Below are 18,804 nucleotides of genomic sequence, written 5' to 3'. Positions count from 1 at the left end.
GTAACATTAAACCCTTTACAAATGCCTGCTTTTCCATCGATGGACATACGTTATTTCTTTAAACAGCCAGGTGCAGGTGAGAGAATGTAATGCCATTGAGTAGTATAGCAACAATACATGTTAATGAGTTAGCATTTATTTATTTGTTGTTTTTGGTGGACAGTACAAAGAGGGGGAGATGAGGATAGAGAGAGAGAAAAGGAGAGGGAACAAGATGAAACAGCTAAGAACATAAACAGGTAGTCAAGAAGGACATAACAATAAGCATCTTTTTGGCCACAGTAATTGCATTTGCCCATATTTATTTACTCAATCTTTTAAAACTGCTCTGTCCCACTGCACATTGACAGGTTATAATGAAGGCCTACATTTGCTGAATTTACCCCAGGAAGTGGCCCACTGGGCTTGTTTGCTTTATGTATTATGTATAATTATAAAGGTTTATAACTACTTCCTTACAAAATGTTTGTATGTAAAGAGGGAGAGAGGAGGATGGAGAGAGGGCAAGAGCAGGATGGAGAGAGAGAGAGGGGAAAGACTGATGGTGCAAGACCTGGAGGAAGCAGGTGAAAAAAGGGCATTTATTGTTAACCACCTCACTAATTACCTATAAAAAGAAAGTACATTATATTTAGTGCTTCTTTAAAGATGAAGTTCTTTTAAATATGTTTTTGAAGTATGAGTGCTTTTCCACTGAATAACTCATCAATAAGTACGACATATACATATCTGTAACCATCTATACGGCCTTAGTAAAGACCTGAGACGGATAAAAACATTGTTCCACATAATCAGCCTCCTAATTCCTTGTCAAGAGCAGATGTCAGCTGCTTCCTGGGGGCTGAGCCCACCCAAAGGTCAGATCCTAGAATCGTCCCTGGTTGACATCGTGGCGGGATCGCTGTCTTTACAGAGCTAGTTCCTCTTGTTGGGTTGTAACCGCCGAGCGTGTAAAATATATTTTCTACAGGATATACATATCTTTGAACACAAACCTTAGCAAGCTAATGTTATGATAGCATTGGCTAGCATTACCTGGTTGCCAGGTTGGCCACTCAATATCTGGCAACACTGGCAACATGGACTTTGGGTATACATATAAACCATTTTTTAGTGAATTGTAATTGAATAGATAAATTCCCTCTGGAAATTATGGAAAAGGCCACGGGGGCTACTGCCGGAGTGTGTAAACATTATGATGAGATTCTACAGAGATTTCAAACGAAGTTGTTTTAGAGGCAAATACAGAGACTGCTTGCTGAAAAACTGTCCCTGAAGGGAACGCTCATCAGCGGTTTTGCATGAATTTACCTCTAAAACGGCTCCGTCTCGTAACGTATTCTTGGTGGCGTTTCAGCTGGAATTCCAGCCTGTGGTCTTTCTGGATGTACGACGAAGGCTTGGCTACATTGAGGTTGTTTTGTGGCTCTCAGCAGGCTTAGGTGTTGTGGAGAAGAAGCCATCGTGATCTGGGATTGGTGGACTTGGTTGGGCAACTTGGTTTCAAGAGACTAACTCTTGAGTTGCGTAGCACTGCCATCTATTGAAATCCTGCGTGTTTTTAGTGAGGCAGTTGCGTAGCACTGCCATCTATTGTTTGCAAACAGCAAACAGCTATTACATAGCTGTAGGGGCCAGTGCTCGGTGCGATTGCCCCGTGGCCCTAACTATGACCACGTTTCAAAGCCCTTATTCTAATGTACTATTTACAAATATCTACTTAATTTATTAACTTATACAAGAATCCTGCTGTGGACCATTTCAGCTAGCAAGTGAATTGCTACAGTTTTACTTCCTGTCCCCTTTATGCCATTCATATATACTGCAAGAGGAAATATTTAGGTTTGCCTGTGAAATGGTTCATAATCACAATACTGAATTTAAATCACACAGAAGAAGTGTCAGACATTTCTAGTATATGAATTATCCATTAGATTTTGAAGTGAACTTTGCCCAATGACAGCTGGGATGGATAGTTTGAAGTGAACTTCTGACAAAAGACTAGTTAGTATTGGTCTAGCTAGTTTTCCGTTCAGTTTGAATAGAATAGGAGTTAGGATGCAGTGAAAAACTGAGATGATGGAATCATTCTTTGCTTGTATTTAGATGCAGTAAGCGCGTGTAATCAAACTAATGATTCACACTCATAAAAAATTACAGGAGAAATTTGTGGATGGAGTTAAACTGTTTCTAATTACAGATGTCTACTCTAATTGTTTTAAAGTTCTGTTTAATTTCAGACTTGCTATTTGTAACCTCATGGAAATACCTAAGTTAGAAAAACAACAGCAGCCTTGCAGCCTTTTATTCACATATGAATATTTATCAGAAATGGCAAACATAAAAAAGTATTTTCATAGTTGTGAGTGTAAAAGCAGTTTATGATACTGATTTCACCAGAATATTACAACATTTATTTTTCAATTCATTTATTACAAAATCAGTTTTAATGCTTGTTCATACTTGAACCTGTCTGTAATATTAGCTCGGCCTCTCGTTCGCATCTGACAACATCTTGCAATTCACTGAATTCAGCATGCAAATCTGACTGTAGCCTTACGTGAATATTTGTTCCCCTTCTTTTAGTTTCAGACCTATAAGAATTATTTTCAGTAAAAATAATTTTATATTCTTCTGACTGAATGTATCAATACCAAATCGGCTTTTGTGCCTTACGCTGTTTCATATATCCAAATCCACAAGCGCACTTTACTTCACTTAAAATAAACCTCTTTCCCAATAAAATGAGGCAAACCGACAAAGTTCATATGGTGCAGCATTAAAAATCAAAGTAGGCCATGGCAGGTTTCTGCAACATGATCATCATGAAATACAAGAACCCTTTCATTCAAAGTTTTATATGAACATGTAAAAAAATGTATGTGCTGTCTAACCTATGCCTCTTCATCCCCGAGGACATATTCAGGCACAGTTTGAGCCGGCGTGTTAAATCACTCAGGTGGGTTAGGGCTGACATCTGTCTTCACTGCTTCCACTAGAAAGCTGAGCTCGTTGCACAGCGTCTCGTGGCGGTAGGCCATGCGGATTTGTGCCACGTTTGTTCGCCCAATGTCATTGCCCAGAGGTCCGTCTTGTAGGTAGTTGGAACCGATGAAGTGTTTCTTCTCCTGCAGAGTAAAAGGTAAAAAAAATGTTTAAATTGTTAACCTTTCTCTTTGTGGACAACCAGTCGGCTATATGAGCTATGGGACAAGGTTTCCTACCAGATCCTTCCAAATGTACTATGTTATATGTTATGTCACAAAGACAAGAGGAAGTGCTTCTCAGTGTAGATTGTGAGAGAGCCCAACCACTAAGTTTGGATGGGCCAATATTAGTTTATTACAGATATATCTGTATTAACAAGAGAAGAAACTGTTATAATGCCAAAATCTAGTCAAGGCCATTTGGAAATTGTATCACCATTACCTAGTTTGTCCACCAGAGGGCAGTGGTTTTTTAAATATCTTTGAAATATCTCACACCTTTTTCATTATAACCAAAATATGTATTACTGGGGCTGCACGGTGTGGTGTAGTGGGTAGCACTGTAGCCTCACAGTGAGAGGGTTTGATTCCCGGGTCGGGTTCAGTTTCCTTCTGTGTGGAGTTTGCATGTTCTCCCCGTGTAAGCGTGGGTTCTCTCTGGGTTCTCCGGCTTCCTCCCACAGTCCAAAGACATGCAGGATGGGGATAGTTCATTGATGACTCTAATGAATGTGAGTGTGAATGACTGTCTGTCTCTACATGTCGGCCCTGTGATAGACTGGCAACCTGTCCAGGGTGAACCCTGCCTTCGCCCAATGACAGCTGGAATTGGCTAACTTTTCAGCCTGTAAGTACAAGTTAGTGGGGGAAATACGTAGAAAAGTGTCTTATATAGCTACCGCTATAAAGACTGAACTCTGACCTGATGTGCGAGTCCACTCTGTAACACGCTGTTTCTGGCGATCTCGCACAAATCACAGGTGCTCAGCTTCCAGAGCTGGGCTGCAATGGCGTACTCCTCCATCAGTGCCTCCTGAAAGGGTTAAAAGGAACATTATTTTAGGATAATGTACATTTAGGATCTGTGTTTCACTTTCTAAGTTGCTATGTAATTAAATTCCCTACTATAATTGAAATAATGGACAGATAATTGATTATTCCGCCATTTACATTAATTCATTTAATTGTATTTAGCAATAAAAGCGACACAATTTCTTATGTTTCCCAGGTTCCAGCTGTTCCAAGCTGCATACTAATCTAATCTAGTCTAGTCTGCCTTCACAGCCCCGTTGTATATACGCACGCTCAGCAACGAGGTGTAGTTCTATCATAACCGAATCTAAGTGATTGCATTCACGCTTCAAAGATCATGAAGTGGTTTTCATTTCTGAAGATTATCTTGCTAACCAAAACTTGTAAGTATCATTAACTTTTGTTTTGCCATAATGATGATTGATTGTCATTCCAGTGGTTCTGACCTTGGTGTAATGGAACTGCATGGGGTCATCAGTGGACAGAGACACACACAGGCCCTTCTGGAGGAACTCTCGTAGAGGGTTCTTGGAGTACTGCAGGAACAGGCTGTTGTTGCTCAGCGGAGACATAGCGATTGGGACCTGGGCCAGGTAGTACAGGTACTGCAACACTGGACTCTGTGGAGGAGGAGGAGGAGGAGGAGGAGAGGGTGTAGACACTAGGGCTGTTGAAATGAACTTCGGGAATCGAATATATTTCCAATAGTAAAGAAAAAATGTACTATTTGAATGCTGAAATTAGTATTCAACGTGTTTTCTAATGTTAGCAAATATCGCCCTCCTCGCCCTGGCCTACCCACATAAACGCATGGAATGCAAGAAAAATAAAAATATGGGATGATATTCTAGAGTGTTTTAGAGGAAAATTGACAGCTAGTAGACACCAGAGCAATGTGAGCTATGCTACTGAGGTAACTGTTGAAAATTCATGACTGCTCTTGTGCTGGATTTTAGCAGTAACGGCAGATAGTTTTGAATTGACAGCAGAACTGTTGCAAGTTAGATAGTCACCATATCTGAACATAACATGCAGATCACATTTAAACGTGTTAATAAGTAAATCAGTGACTCTTTTCAAACTTAGAAATGAACATGGCCTTTCTCATAAACATTTCAAAATAATTTCAAGAATATGGCCTTTGTCCAGTGGAGTGATGGGTCATAGAGTGATAGGTGACCCGATACCGAAACTGTTATAATTACATGCTTGTCATCATTCAAAACACCTCGAGTATATCAAACGCCAGTATGAATTCAGGAATGCACCTTCTTGAGGTTTAGTCCATGGGAGATGTTGTCAGCCACGAGGAAGGCAGAAACCAGGTGGGTGATGGAGCCGGCCTCACCACAGTGGGGGCGGAACTGGAAGGTGTTGAGTCCTCGCTCTCTGGGGAGAGACAAAAAATCATACTGTTGACTTGAAAGGCAAAAACATTTCTTTTAGCATTCTGGTTTTGTTGCAGATGCAAAAGACATGTAGATCAGGATGGAAAGGATTCATTTTCACTAAGGGGTCAGTGTTAACATGCTTGTCAGGCTGTCCCGGTCACCTCACAACCTGGCCTCTGAAATCAAGTACATTACCAGGACGGTTCTTGTTGCCTTGCAAGTAACCCAAGGTGTTAATTGGAAGGCTTTGGATGTTATAAAACCACTTGGAAGATTGTTGTTCGGTCATGCAGGGCTTACTTGCGCAGGTTGTTGAGCACCATGATGTTGGCATACATGTAGAACAGGTAGTAGGTGTAGGGAGGGTTGTCATCGGTGGTCCATGCCTCAGGCTTTGGGCTTTTGTAAGAGAACATGTGATCGCTGTGTTTGGACTCATCATCCACACTGTCGAATCCAGTCACCTGCAGGACAACGAAGATGATGTGATCACCTTTCCATACGGAAATGACACGATCCTGAATGTTTGTTCATCAGCAGGGCTCAGAATTAGCACCAGCCACCACCCTTAAGATGACAAAGGTTCTAGTAGATTTGCTTCACGCACCACCCAATAAAACAATAGCAATCTGTTAAGTGGCTGGTGAAATTTGACTTCTTTTGTCCACCGTCTAAATGGCCAGTGGATGTTACATTTTGCATCCTATTCATCAGGTTTTAATATTTGTGCCATCAGTCTGTTTCCAACGAAGTGTCACCAAATATCACAGAATAATATGAGCTAAACAAGTAGATATGAATGCCATTTCAGTTTCAAAGAGTCTTGATAGAAGGACTTACGTATTTCAGGAATACATGTATTGCTTTGTGCTTTTGCGGATTAACTGTAGCCTCAAAGAGGGGGAGGAAAATGTTCTCGAGCATCCGGGCATAGTGTGGTACTAATTTCTTTGACTTGAAAATGTCACTGCAAAACAAAAGAAATTAAATCATATTCATGTTCATATCATGATTTCCTGTGTCATAGCTTACACTGAGCACTTACTAGATCCTGGGAACTTGGATCATCCATCTCATGTTGGGCGAGTGGACCTTATGCTGGATGAACCAGGTTGCCAGGCCCTCCCACTCACTGGCAGAGCGGCCGTAAATCGACAGTCTAGGCTCCGCATATTGGTACTTGCTCTCCTCCAGCTCTTTCGCCACTTCCTGAAACGAACAAACCACAGAGATGCTTCTTGAGAAAGCAGAAGGTACTGTTTGGCAACTGTTTCCTGGACAGATAACAAAATGACAAAACTTCATGTACTTGAGTAACGTTTCAGTGGTCCACCACCAGTGGGTGCAAGGCATCTGCAACCTATCCCAAAGCAATTCTGACAGATGGTTCAAGTCTTTTTTGGTAAATCTCCACAAAATACACCGAAGATAAACCACGTTTACACAAAGACACACACATGTTAGGAGGAGAAAAATAAATGATATGCTGGCTCTGTGTGGAAACTGGTTATTGCAATCAGTTTTATTATGCACCCATGCACTATTGATTGTTCCATTATCTTGATGCATTTGTTTGTTGTGCTCTGTTCCTGTAAAAATAATTCATCTCAGCTGTACTTTTTTTTCTTAGTTAAATAGGGTTGAATTAAACTTTGTACATCCATATATATATATATATATATATATATATATATATATTGTATATATATATTACACATTTCTTCTTTTCCTGCTGTGATGTGTCAAAATTGTCTTCAGTTGAAAAAGTCTATTCTACCTCTTTTCAAGACTTTTATAGAAATTGAATTAAACCACATGCATGATTACACCATTGTCCAGGGCTTTACGTGATATTAGTACTTAAACTCATACTACACCTTGATGAGACGTGCAAAGTATTCCCCTTTGATGTCGTTGTCTGTTTTCAAGTAAATTTCTCGCAGTTCGCTGGCTCCCACAGGGTTGTATTTGGAGTTGAACTTGTCAAACCGATGAAATGTTTGTCTTCCCTAGGAGAGTAATTCGTGAGAGAGGGTGAATCTTGTGATCACATTGCCTTTCCAACAAAATGACTGTATTGATTATTGTCAGATTACACATTAAGAGTACCTTGCGTGAAACATAAAAAATGATTGCATAACGCCATGTGAAATGCATGAACACCCATAATTGCATCCTTGTGTCAGTGAGAATAGGTTAGTGAAAACTTCTGTAGTTATTTGAAAAAGACAAATGAATTCTTGGCAGGCACAAGGAGTTATTATGTGATTACCTGATCTATTTGCCTCAAGGACGTTGTCTTTTTGGATAAATTATACATAGCAGACGTGATGTATGATGATATGGCAGAAATGTTAGTGGGATATTTTCAGTTTGACAGTTATGAATTTGTTCTTACAGCATGCACGTCCAGGGAGTCTACGGTCAGGTTGTAGGGCTCCGTGTTCAGGCTGTTGAAGACTTCCTTGAGCGTCATCTTCTGACCGCCCTTCTCCAAGACCACGCGATCTTCCTCCGTCTGGTATGTGGTCTTTATGAATTTCAGTAGATGCTTCTGGTTCATGCAAGCAGCAGCATGTATGTGTGTGTCCACCTGTGTTGGAGACAAACACGGTGACCATGTGTGTGACTCCATTGTTACAGGGGATCCATAAACTTTTATTTAGACTCAGGGCACTAAAGTTCTAAATAACTTGCTCTGTAGTGAGTTAACCCTTCAGAGTAAAAGCTTGGACTGAAACAGATCATTTGTGTTGCATCATTTTGAATACAGAATTTCTTAGTCATTAATTACTGAACTAGAAGGAGAAATATCAACCAACCTTTCTGACATTGTAGAAGTCTCTGTGTGGAACACATTTCAGCTCTTTTAGCTCTGCCATTTCATTCATCATTTCGTGGAGGTAGAATTTAGAGGCCAAGAAGTTCAAGCGTCTGTGACAGTAGGTTTTCCTGTGAGGCATGAAGGAAAATGTAACATGTCAATTTAAGAAACTGCTTTTCAGTGCCACTCTACTGAGTGACCCTCTGCTCCAGGCATATTTACCCCCCGTTCAGGAAGGGAAAACTTTTCACACTATGTTGTGAAATATCAGTTAAAATCTGTCTAAAATGTCCATTGTTGTTAAGAATATGTGAAACGTTTGTGTACTGACGTCGGGCCATCGGCTATCATCGCAAGGACGTGGCTCAGGTCTATGGCAAAGGTCTCAAGGTCGGGGTAAGGGAGGTTGTGAGGCCTCTCTTGCAGGGTCTCGGCATTGTCGTAAACATGAACGATGCCATCCTTCATCTGCAGCTTGTAGTTCAGGTCCTCAGGAATACCCTCCATGGAGTATGGGTCCTCCCCTTCACGAGGGAAAGGCCAGATGTCTACAGACGAGGGGAGCAAATAAACAAAATGCTAATTGAGGAATAATTGTGGTCACTTAAACTAGAGATAATGCTTTCTAATAGGCGTTCAACGGCATCATAACATCTTGAGACATTTAAATTTACATTATCATCATTGTCATAACCATTATAATAATAATAATACATCGGTTTCATAGAGCGCTTCTCCAGATGCTTTACAAAAGCAACTACATCACACAAAACAGAACAATACAAAGCAGTTTTGAGGGCTGTCTTGTCTTTCACAAGCCATATTGCAACCAACGTCATTTGTATTGCATAAGGGCAGCTGTGCAATGATCTATGCATATACATTTAGATAACAGTATGTGACATGTGCTCTGTAAGTAAGGTCATGAATGCAAAAAATCACTGTTCAGGTTTGAGGTATTACAAAAAGCTATATTTTTGCAAGGGGTCCATTATGTTGGAAAGAACTAAATATATGTTCTTTTTCTTTTTACATTTTTGTCACTGAGGTAAGATGATGACCAAATTTGGGAAGTTGCTGAAATTTCACATTGGTTGTTGAAATAGCTACCCTGTTGCTAATGCTAACTATCCAGTAATCTGTTTGTTTTAAAGAAACTAGACTTTAAATGTTAACTTTTACCAGTCATTAAAGCTGTGGAATGGAGCAGATTCTCTTTATTCTCAGTTCAGAATGGAGTTGGCTTTTCAGAGGGTTTAGTCGCAATTTGTCGACGAAACAATAACAGCTCTAGAAGTAATGCTCTTTTGTAAACTGTTTATTGTAACCTTTTGAGCTTATAAACCGAATATATCTGCTTCTCACAATCTTTGACCTACTCCAAACAAAGTTTCATTCCTTTCCCTGGTCCATTAACTTTTGACGCACAAGGTAAGATTGCATACAACCGGGCGGCGCCGGCGCGAATGACGCAATGCTAATGAGCCGAATACACAAAACAAATCATACTGACGTCATGATGTTGCTGAATCATAAATGGAGGAAACAAATGTTGTCTCCTGTGTCTGCGGCCCCTCAGAAAAATCTGCATCATTATTTAGTTATGTTTTTGTATTTGTTTATTGCTTTTAAATCACAGCTAAATAGTTTATTTTGGCTTCATCCAGCTGTAGTAAACCAGCCGACGTGTGTCTTGCTAGATCCAGTGAATACAGCTTGGTGAAATTCACTGAGCACCTCTGGATGATGTCATGACCTCAGACAGGACGGTGTTTAGTTTCCTGGTGTATCTGGGACAGTCGTGGTTATTTCAGCCATGATGGATGAAACATTGTCAAACACAAATTATCTTTTTGATTTTTGCATGTGATATGATCATAGCCATATGTGTCCATATAGGACAAGCTTCTGGAATCGTATCATCTGTAGTGAGGAATGGTTCGACAGACCACGGCTTCACACTAACACGGTGAGGTCTTAAAAATAGACATAGAATAGCTCGGATCACCATGCAATTTACTACTAAAGGTATGCACCAGAGGTTGTTCCTAACCTTTGACATCATATCACATTAATCTTTTAAGTTATCTCTGCTTGTTTCTGCTCTCAGTCTGTGTTATTATACCAACCTTGGATGTGTGATGGTGCTGTTGCCTTGGCTAATCATCGCATCACAGGACCCATCATCTTTACTCAAAGACAGTGTTATGCTGGTTGTTTGAGCTGGAAATCGACTCTAATAAATCATTTAAATAATGGAGAGTTACATATTTATCTGTAAAAGTTAGTGCTGGACCATATGGAGAAAATCCAATGTCACAATATTTTGACCATCGATAATGTAGGGTTAGGGTTACTTTCACAATACATTATTTACACAATGAGATTTTTGATGAATAACAATCATTAATGTGTAATGATGACTAAGTGGGTAAAGGGGGGAAAAAGAAAGGAAGTTCATGTCTCCTACTGTATCGAACAGTATCTATGGAAAATGTTAAGTGGGCCTTTAGCTTCTGGAAGCTGGACCTCCCAAAATAGCTTATCCCACGTTGCTCTATATGGTGCGCAAAAGTAAGGAGGAGTATTAACCTGTGAAGTTTTTCCAATGAGGATAATAGGAAGTTCTATGAATGCCCCTACCTGGCATGATCTCATCCTCCTCCCGCCACTTCTCATTTTGGGCGTTGCGGAGGAATTGGGCAGCCGTCCTCGGGAAGTGATGGAAGGCCAACCTGCAGTATTTCTCTCTGATGAACAGCGCCCCAAGGAGACTTTTGGCTGCCTGCTCATAATCCTCAACTGTGATCTGGAAAGGTCATGGAATAGTTAATTCCATTTAGCATTTTCGTCTTCACCAAGAAGCTTTTTTTAAATCTTTAAATACTCCTTTTAAATAAATGTAAAATTGTAATAATTAATTGAAACTGTGGTACACAGCTAAATGCATGCTCTCTTGTCTCGTGTGTTACCTGGCAGCCATACTGGAGGTCTTCAGCTCTTGCGCAACTGGCTCTTAACAGCAGATTGTATTTCAACAAAAACACAAATGGTCGTTTCAGCTACATCTTACCCCTGCACAGTAATCTCCACTGATGGTTACTCTCTGGAAGTCTGGAAAGTCCTCTGGGGGAAAAGGTTCTGGAGTGGGCATTGGGGGAACCCCAGGCCGGGCCCCGTCAACATCGACGGATAACTGCATAGATACTGACTGTGAACGCTTCAACATGAAGCTCTTCTTCCTAGTGACACACGAGAGGACAAGCATTACTCTCCCGACAAACTAAAAGCTCACGGATTTAAGATGCAAAGACTGTTTAGAAAGAGAGGCATATTTGCTCAAACGTATTTCCTTTCTCCTACTTCTTAACAGAGTCCTGAGACTTCTGTGCAGCCAGCTCCTTCTGCAGTGCCCTCTGCCTGTCTTCATGCAAACCGATAGGACAGTCCTCCGGCACGTTGAACAGCGACAGCGCATCCTTGGTGTCTTCCTCTTTCAGGGCAGAGGCGTACACCTTCTCTGCTTGCAGACGTACCGTCTCATCCAACTCACTCATTGACATCCTTTGAAATAAACGTGGCATTTCTGAGGGAGTTGGGAAAGATTTGAGTTTTAGTATGTTCCTTTTTCATCTTAAAAAGTAATCTCTGAAGAAAGTATATATTATAAATCAACTTATTACAAGACTACTTAATCAAATGTTGATTTAAAAGTATTTTTTATTGATTTAAAATGTTTTTATTGCTTCCACTTAAAAAGAAAGCTTAGATCAAAACTGTGTCCATGGCAACGATCTGTTGTATCAGTCAATCAATATCAATATAAAGAAATAACAGACTGTACACAAAACATTATAATGTTAGCGGCGGCAGTAAATACAAATAACAGCAGTGTAAACATACAAGACCTACAAATGAGTTTGACGTGGGTGAGCAGGAGCCAAGGAATGCCTCATCATTACTCTCATCAGTAAACATGTCTTGAGTGGCTCCATGTTATATGTTCATGTATGAGTGTCATACAAGTTACAGTTAACACAGTAAATCCCTGTCCCAGTCTCATAGACTGGCAGTGTGACCTTTCAGCCCCCCGTGGGACAACAGTTCACTCTTTCTGGGATTACACAGCACTGGGAATGGTATGCAACACAGAGGGAACTGGAAACATGAAGAGATCTTGCTCTCACAGTCTGTTATTTATGTGCTGGTGCATCACTGTGTTTAGTTTCTATGAGGTGATACATAGTTAACCCTGTGGGGAGACTCAGTGACTTCGACCAAGCATGAGTAGAAGAGCTACGAGTAAGGACAAGTCTGCTCGCTGCTAGGCAAATTCATGCCTAGCAGCGAGCAAATTCATGCAATGTAAAATGCATGACAGGAAGTGCCTTTGAGCTATGTGGAACCGTATTTTTGTAAATAGAACACAGTTGTAATGCACTGCAGAATGAGTTGTGTTATGTTTATGTACTGAGGTGGCTCACACAGAATGCAGCTTACATTATAGACTGAATATTGACTTGAGCATTTTCTAAATAAAAGGGGAGTTAAGATCTGTCTGACTGCATGTGTTAATTGATGAAAAAGTAGTCATGTGCAGTAATTTAGAAAAGGAGATGTGGAGATGCATTTGAATCGTTGACCGGTGAATCATAATCAAAATGTGAAGCCAGTGAAGATTTACACCTCTATTAATGACTTCTGGGCTGCATGACTTTTAGAATGGCAGACGTTTATTTTGAGTTTCTCATGCTTTTTGTCGTTGCTTCATTTTGCCAGAGTTCTCTTTTAAAGTCAGTCAAGCTTATATTTCTTTACGTCTCATTTAACGTTTGTGTTTTTGCAGAAACTCCAGATCAGTTTAGGAACAACAAACTAAGCAAACATTCACAAAGAATCTGCAAAAAAGTATCCTGATAAACTCAGCTTTTACTTTAAATGGAAAATGACCCATTTTTGTTGTTATAATGGTAGTTATTAGCATACCATTATGTTGGTTCTCATGACATTGTGGTTGGGAAAACTAATGTTTATTTGTATTGACCTGATTCTCCAACATACCCTTGGCACGAGGGTCTAGGGTTCTATTTTTAAACTTGAGACTCTGGACAGAGTTGTTTTTGTTTTGCTTGCTGGTTTTATCCCCCTGGCTTTAAAACTTCATTGCTATCCAATACTCCATTGCTACTGGAGCGGATGTTTGGCTATTCTGATCACCGTTTCATCACTGTTACTATTAATATTGATGACGTGGTGTAGATCAGTTCCACCATTAATCTTACCTGTGAAAGGTATTTGAATCAACAAGTGTGTTGCACTTCTTTACATGCAACTCTAGCCATCTGAGAACTGTGAGCAATCTTGATGACACCCTCACAATTCTCCGGTCTGTTCCCCGGCTAACATATTTCATAAGCCGGCATTTCCAACGAGCCTCTCAGCATATGTGGGCTCTCCCAGCTGAAACAGCTGAGCAGCCTCTTGGATGACCTTGACCTACATCCCTCTATTATAGAAACCCACTGGCCCACTTAAAGCAGCCTGGGTATGTCGGATGGGTCTCTTAACAATAGTAATTCAAATTTTAATGACTATACAAATCTGTGTTTTGGAAGAAAATAACTTTTACGTAGCCTCAACTATTATACAAATAAGTTAACATAAATAAAATGCTTCTATATTAGTTGTCACTTTTGGCTAAAAACTGGTGTACTTATCTACACAAAGTGAATCATCCATAACATCTCCGAACTTCTTAATAACGGGTTCTCATCATCACATACGGAGCTCTACAATCAGCAGAGAGGAAGCTCTATCCGTCTCTTACCTTCGGCTGTGCTTTTGGCCATGTTTGGCTCTCTGCCTGTTGAGTCAAGTATTCAAGCTTTCATGTGTCTACTTCGGTCTCTCTTGGACTCCCTAAAGCTCTTGTTGTCTCTCTGTAAAATGTTCCAGAAATCTCTTGACACTGTCGAGACGGTGTCCGTCTCTTTCTTGGATTTACGCTGCTTTACTTCAAGGTTTTCACTCCAACTGCCTCAGTCAGGCTTTGCTCTGCTGTTTGTGTTGTCCACTGTCTGTATGTATGATGCAGCTGCTAGTTGTTGCTGTTGAGTGTCCCTCTCTATCTCTATTTTAGGGTGTTGAGAGCGTCATGGCAACAGGGGCCGCTAGTCCAAGCCGGTATGTCACAACTGGCTGCTATAATGTGAGCAGCTATCCGTGAGATGGTGGGGGAATGAGGAAGGAATTAAATACTAGGGCTCAAAGGCAATATTAAAGCCATGGGGAATCCATGAAAATATTAAGTTTTCCCAGAAGACAGTGTTTTGTATGGCTTTATCCACTCACCATGCATTTATATACCAGAAAGACCTTTTATGGAGGCAATTTGAAGACTCCAATATTCACTAAAAGCAAACAGTCCTAGTAATTATCCATGGTTGAGCTTGGTTAGCAAAACAAATTGTGTTTTAATTGAGATGGCCCAAAATGATGTGTTCACAAAGCTGTTGCTCCAGGCTTTTGTTTCTGCCACAAGTTCTATGAGGATTCACTAACAGTTCTTAAATACAAGCCAAAACCCCGTACTGATGTATGCTGGACTGGAATTAAACTATTTTTAATATAGCTGGCTTCAACTTTGATTTACACTGGAACAACATGTAACTTATTATATTGGTGAAAAGTCATTGTAGCTCTTCTGTTGGCAACTGATGACACTCAAACTGTTTCCTGCTCAGTGTTGTGTGCATAATAAGCCAGTGCAACAATAATGTTAAGAAGGGTTGTACACTTTAATCCTCGCCCAGCATTGATTTAAGCGGTAGACTTTTGATTTATAAACACTGTTAACAGGTGTGTGGTGAACTGTGGAACTCAGTGTTGAAACCACTGTTAGTTTGTTATTCTATATAAATGTATATATGCTTGTGTACTCTACTAGTTGAACAATTATTTTATTATTTACATTCATCAAGCCGCTCTTAAATGTTTGCATTGTAAAATCATATTCTGTAAATCAAGAAATTTGAAATAATGTTAAAACTATTATATTCATTCACAATATAAAAAGAATAATAAGATTTTTTCTTTTCTCTTTTTCTTTTACAAATATAGAGAAAAAGCTTTCTAATTGTACTACTAATAATAACAATGGCCTATATCCTGGACTGTAGGTTCCCAGTTCCCCAGACCTGGAGACACCCCTACCTTCCCATGGTCCAGTTCTCTCTGCTATAGCAGCCCTGAACCAGCTGATGCTCGAGCTCCGAGCCAACATTAAGGGATGCTGAGTCTCATCAGGTATGTTCAAAAATCACCCACTTGTTATGCTTTCACAGTGTATAGAAAATTAACGTTGACGGTGTAACCAAGGCAGCCTTCTTGTGCTTATTCGCCAACTACCTAGCTATGTGGCACTGGGGTTAGTGTGATCAACATTTGTCCACAACCAGCTGCGATGCATTATTCCAACGACCGGCCATGACTCATATTTGGGCAGCGTTCATTTCAGTTCCCATGTTAACAGGTCGACTGGCCGATGATTTGCTCTCATCTGCATTATTATGTGCTCCTTTAGCAGGATATGAACACTGTACCCATATTATCTTTTGGTTCACAGAGAATGGGCCAGGGAAATGGTGAGGTATTTACCCACCTTTCCCAAAGCAGGGTGTAGACTGCTGCTTGCAGAGGGGTATATCCATTCTCTTCATTGTGGTCTGTAGTGAGAGAAACAAAGCTTTAATTAACGACTAATCCGCAGTTTAGTGATGGAGTAACACCCATGTGACTTCTCAGTGAGTTTCAAGTCTACAGAACAAACATAAGGTTTGTGCGTGTGTCTGTGTGTCTGTGTGTGTGTGTGTGTGTGTGTGTGTGTGTGTGTCTGTGTGTGTGTCTTGGCTACAATTATGAGGTATTTTTCTTATACTGCTTCTTCTACTCATTACTCCGGAAGTATTCAAAGCAAATTGCAATCGATATTGTCTCCGTGGGTTGAGATTGAGACAGCTTTTTATTTAGGTCATGTTGGGCTGATGTGAGGAGATTCAGATTGACAAAAAATAAAACTATAAAACAGGAGCAGAACGCAGCCAAGTGTTGTAAGAACAACAGATTTATCCCATGCAGGCGGGTGCTAGTGAGACATGTTTGGTGTAACAGTAGTGTTAAGTTGCCAAAATACTAACCTAACTGCCACGATTCTGAGGATTTACGTGACACTTGCCCATGCAAAACATGTGTTTGTAATGATAGACCTGCTGGAGGATTAGTGGATTTAAAAGAGGTGCAGCCCAGGCAGGCTCCCAGATTAACTTTACCACTAGTAGCACTGCAGCAATGAGAAAGTTGGTAGCACCGGGACATGACTTGGTGCACCGTTTCTTTGTGGTGCATCACGGTATTAATCAGTCAAGTTTGATGTTACTTTATACTCCACAACATTCAGAGGTATACAGTGAATAACCCTTTTTTTAAATAACCAGCTATAGCCCACTTAATCTTTGGTTCTGTACGTATAGTGATCACAAAGTGAATTTTTTCACACGGTCTACACAAAGACACAAATTTGCTTCATGCGGCGTGAATCAAATAGTTTAGATATTTCAACTAGAGCAAATAACACTGACATGAAAGCCCATCAGCATCCGAACTCCATTCAGTAAACAAGCCGTATTGCGGACCGACCTAACAAAGCATCTTCAGACTTTTTAAAATTGTCGTTGGTATTTTTCTGCATTCTTTTTATCCATTAATTGCAATATAATTACAACAAAATCGTGTATTTTGAGTTTTTCCAGCTGTGGTTACTGAAATTCACTGAGCACCTCTGGATGATGTTACGGACATAGTTTGTCTTCCCGCCTTCTCAACACGTACAAAGCAGCAATGGGGGTTGTTTCAGCCATGAGTGATGAAACATTGTCAGTGTCTGCATGGAGGGGTGGCACAAATAAACACAACTGATGCTGCGGTCACACTTCATATGTGTGTGTGACGTTTAGAAAATGAGGAACAAACACGCAATTTGCCTAACCTGCATGTGAAATTCAAGCCTTGCTAATCCCTTTAACCCCATCTCCACTGGTGCAACTCAATTATCATTAAAAAGTTGCAGCTGATAGTTGTCTGATCAGTTGAACAACTTTGAGGTGACCAACAAAAAACGTGTTACATTTTGAACTTGTAAGATTGAACTAAGTTGAAAAAAAGAAACCCAGACTGGCAGTTGGATGAGAATGTTTCACAATAGACCATCTGTTGGTTTTGGCCACAACTATGGGTAACATATCAATGTGAACAGGTTTGTGTTTATTTAGATTTTAAAATATTCTAAAATGAATGTAATACCTGGTAGCAGTCGAGGTAGAATGAACCCCTCGTGTGGAAAACAGATCTTCCTGTTCCAGCCTCTAAATGAGTCAATCCTCAGCACAGGATCTCACAGACGTGAAATGTAAACATGAAGCTACAGATAACACAGCATGCACCAGTTTCTGTTGTGACTTGTCCACCCAGTGAGGCAGACCAACATAACCAGGCCACTCCTTCTCATGTGTGCAAATGGTTTAAAAAGGCACGTTGAAGCTTATTGCATTTACTAACCGCACAGCAACTTCTGTGTCTGAATAATGGAATGCACTGTGTTTGCTTCCTTGTCTATGAAATATGATAAATAATTAAACATGTATATGGAAACCATAATGCCTGAGTGTAGGTCTGTAACTGCCTTTTTCAAAGCTTCAAAATTCTTGAGAGAGCAACTTACTCGCAGCATTAAAACCCCTGAAGCTTGTCTTATCCGCTACCATCGGACATCTAACCAAAAACCCATTCAACAAACCTATTCACTTTGAGACGAGAGAACCAGAAGTGTAAAATGGTAATTGTGCTAGTTGTGATTCACATTATTATCCCGATAATCAACAAAATCATATTGAGTCTTAAAATGGCCCAAAAACATACCGGAATCATTCCGCCTTTCATTAGGTTAATAAACAAACATAACAATACAATATTTGCTTCCAAGGCAAAGTACAGCCAAGGTATTTCAGTTACTAGAAACCACAAGAAAGTAAGGTAGTGCTAGAAAGAATGCAAGAGTGATGGAAAGGATGAGATGTGACTATTAAGGAGAGCTGAGGTAGAGTACTTACTGTCTTCAGGGTTGTGCACAATGTTAGCCCCTCTGTGGACTGTAGAGATCCTTATTAGGCGTCACAGGACAGAGGATCCGTCTTGCCTCGACTCACAGCAAGTCTACTCTCTTGCTGCCAGTCCAAACAAGTGTAACAAGTTTTTAATGCTTCCGATACTCAAAGGCAGTTTCAGGAAGTGATCTGTACTGATGTTGCTCAGTGCAGTGGAGGAAGTGCTGGAGGAAGCTGGTATTAGTATCAGCACTTCACTTTTTTTTTCAAGAGCATGGAAACTATTTGTGGCTCACACCCATCTTTTGTTTATTCAGGATGTAGTCTGCATGCAGTTCATTGTGAAGACTAAATGTCTGACTGCACAGACATGTGCATAAAGGACTTGTGTTACAGAGAAATAGTATGTTTTA

General features: G+C 40.3%; 1 protein-coding gene across 2 annotated transcripts; it reads right to left on the bottom strand.

The window, feature by feature from the left end:
- Positions 1-2,290: 2,290 nt before the first annotated feature.
- Positions 2,291-18,589, bottom strand: ampd3b (adenosine monophosphate deaminase 3b). 2 transcript variants are annotated; one of them, XM_084017846.1, is made up of 16 exons: positions 18,398-18,589; positions 15,895-15,958; positions 11,598-11,820; positions 11,308-11,476; positions 10,878-11,043; positions 8,566-8,782; positions 8,233-8,362; positions 7,809-8,003; positions 7,288-7,419; positions 6,456-6,619; positions 6,251-6,377; positions 5,711-5,874; positions 5,288-5,408; positions 4,466-4,639; positions 3,910-4,020; positions 2,291-3,128 (listed from the first exon to the last, which is right to left on the bottom strand). In XM_084017846.1, exons 2-16 carry the CDS (start codon positions 15,950-15,952, stop codon positions 2,952-2,954), a joined length of 2,328 nt encoding a protein of 775 aa, XP_083873972.1. In that variant the 5' UTR covers positions 15,953-15,958; positions 18,398-18,589; the 3' UTR covers positions 2,291-2,951. The 2 variants fall into 2 exon arrangements, with proteins under 2 accessions (XP_083873972.1, XP_083873973.1); XM_084017847.1 differs by lacking the exons at positions 15,895-15,958; positions 18,398-18,589 and adding an exon at positions 14,062-14,300.
- Between the last annotated feature and the right edge of the window lie 215 nt (positions 18,590-18,804).

The sequence above is a fragment of the Eutrigla gurnardus genome (genome assembly GCF_963514095.1).
Source record: "Eutrigla gurnardus genome assembly, chromosome: 9".
NCBI classification, from domain to species: Eukaryota; Metazoa; Chordata; class Actinopteri; order Perciformes; family Triglidae; genus Eutrigla; species Eutrigla gurnardus.
Note: the sequence above shows the minus strand (reverse complement) of the source record. Positions and strands in the feature narration are given on the sequence as shown.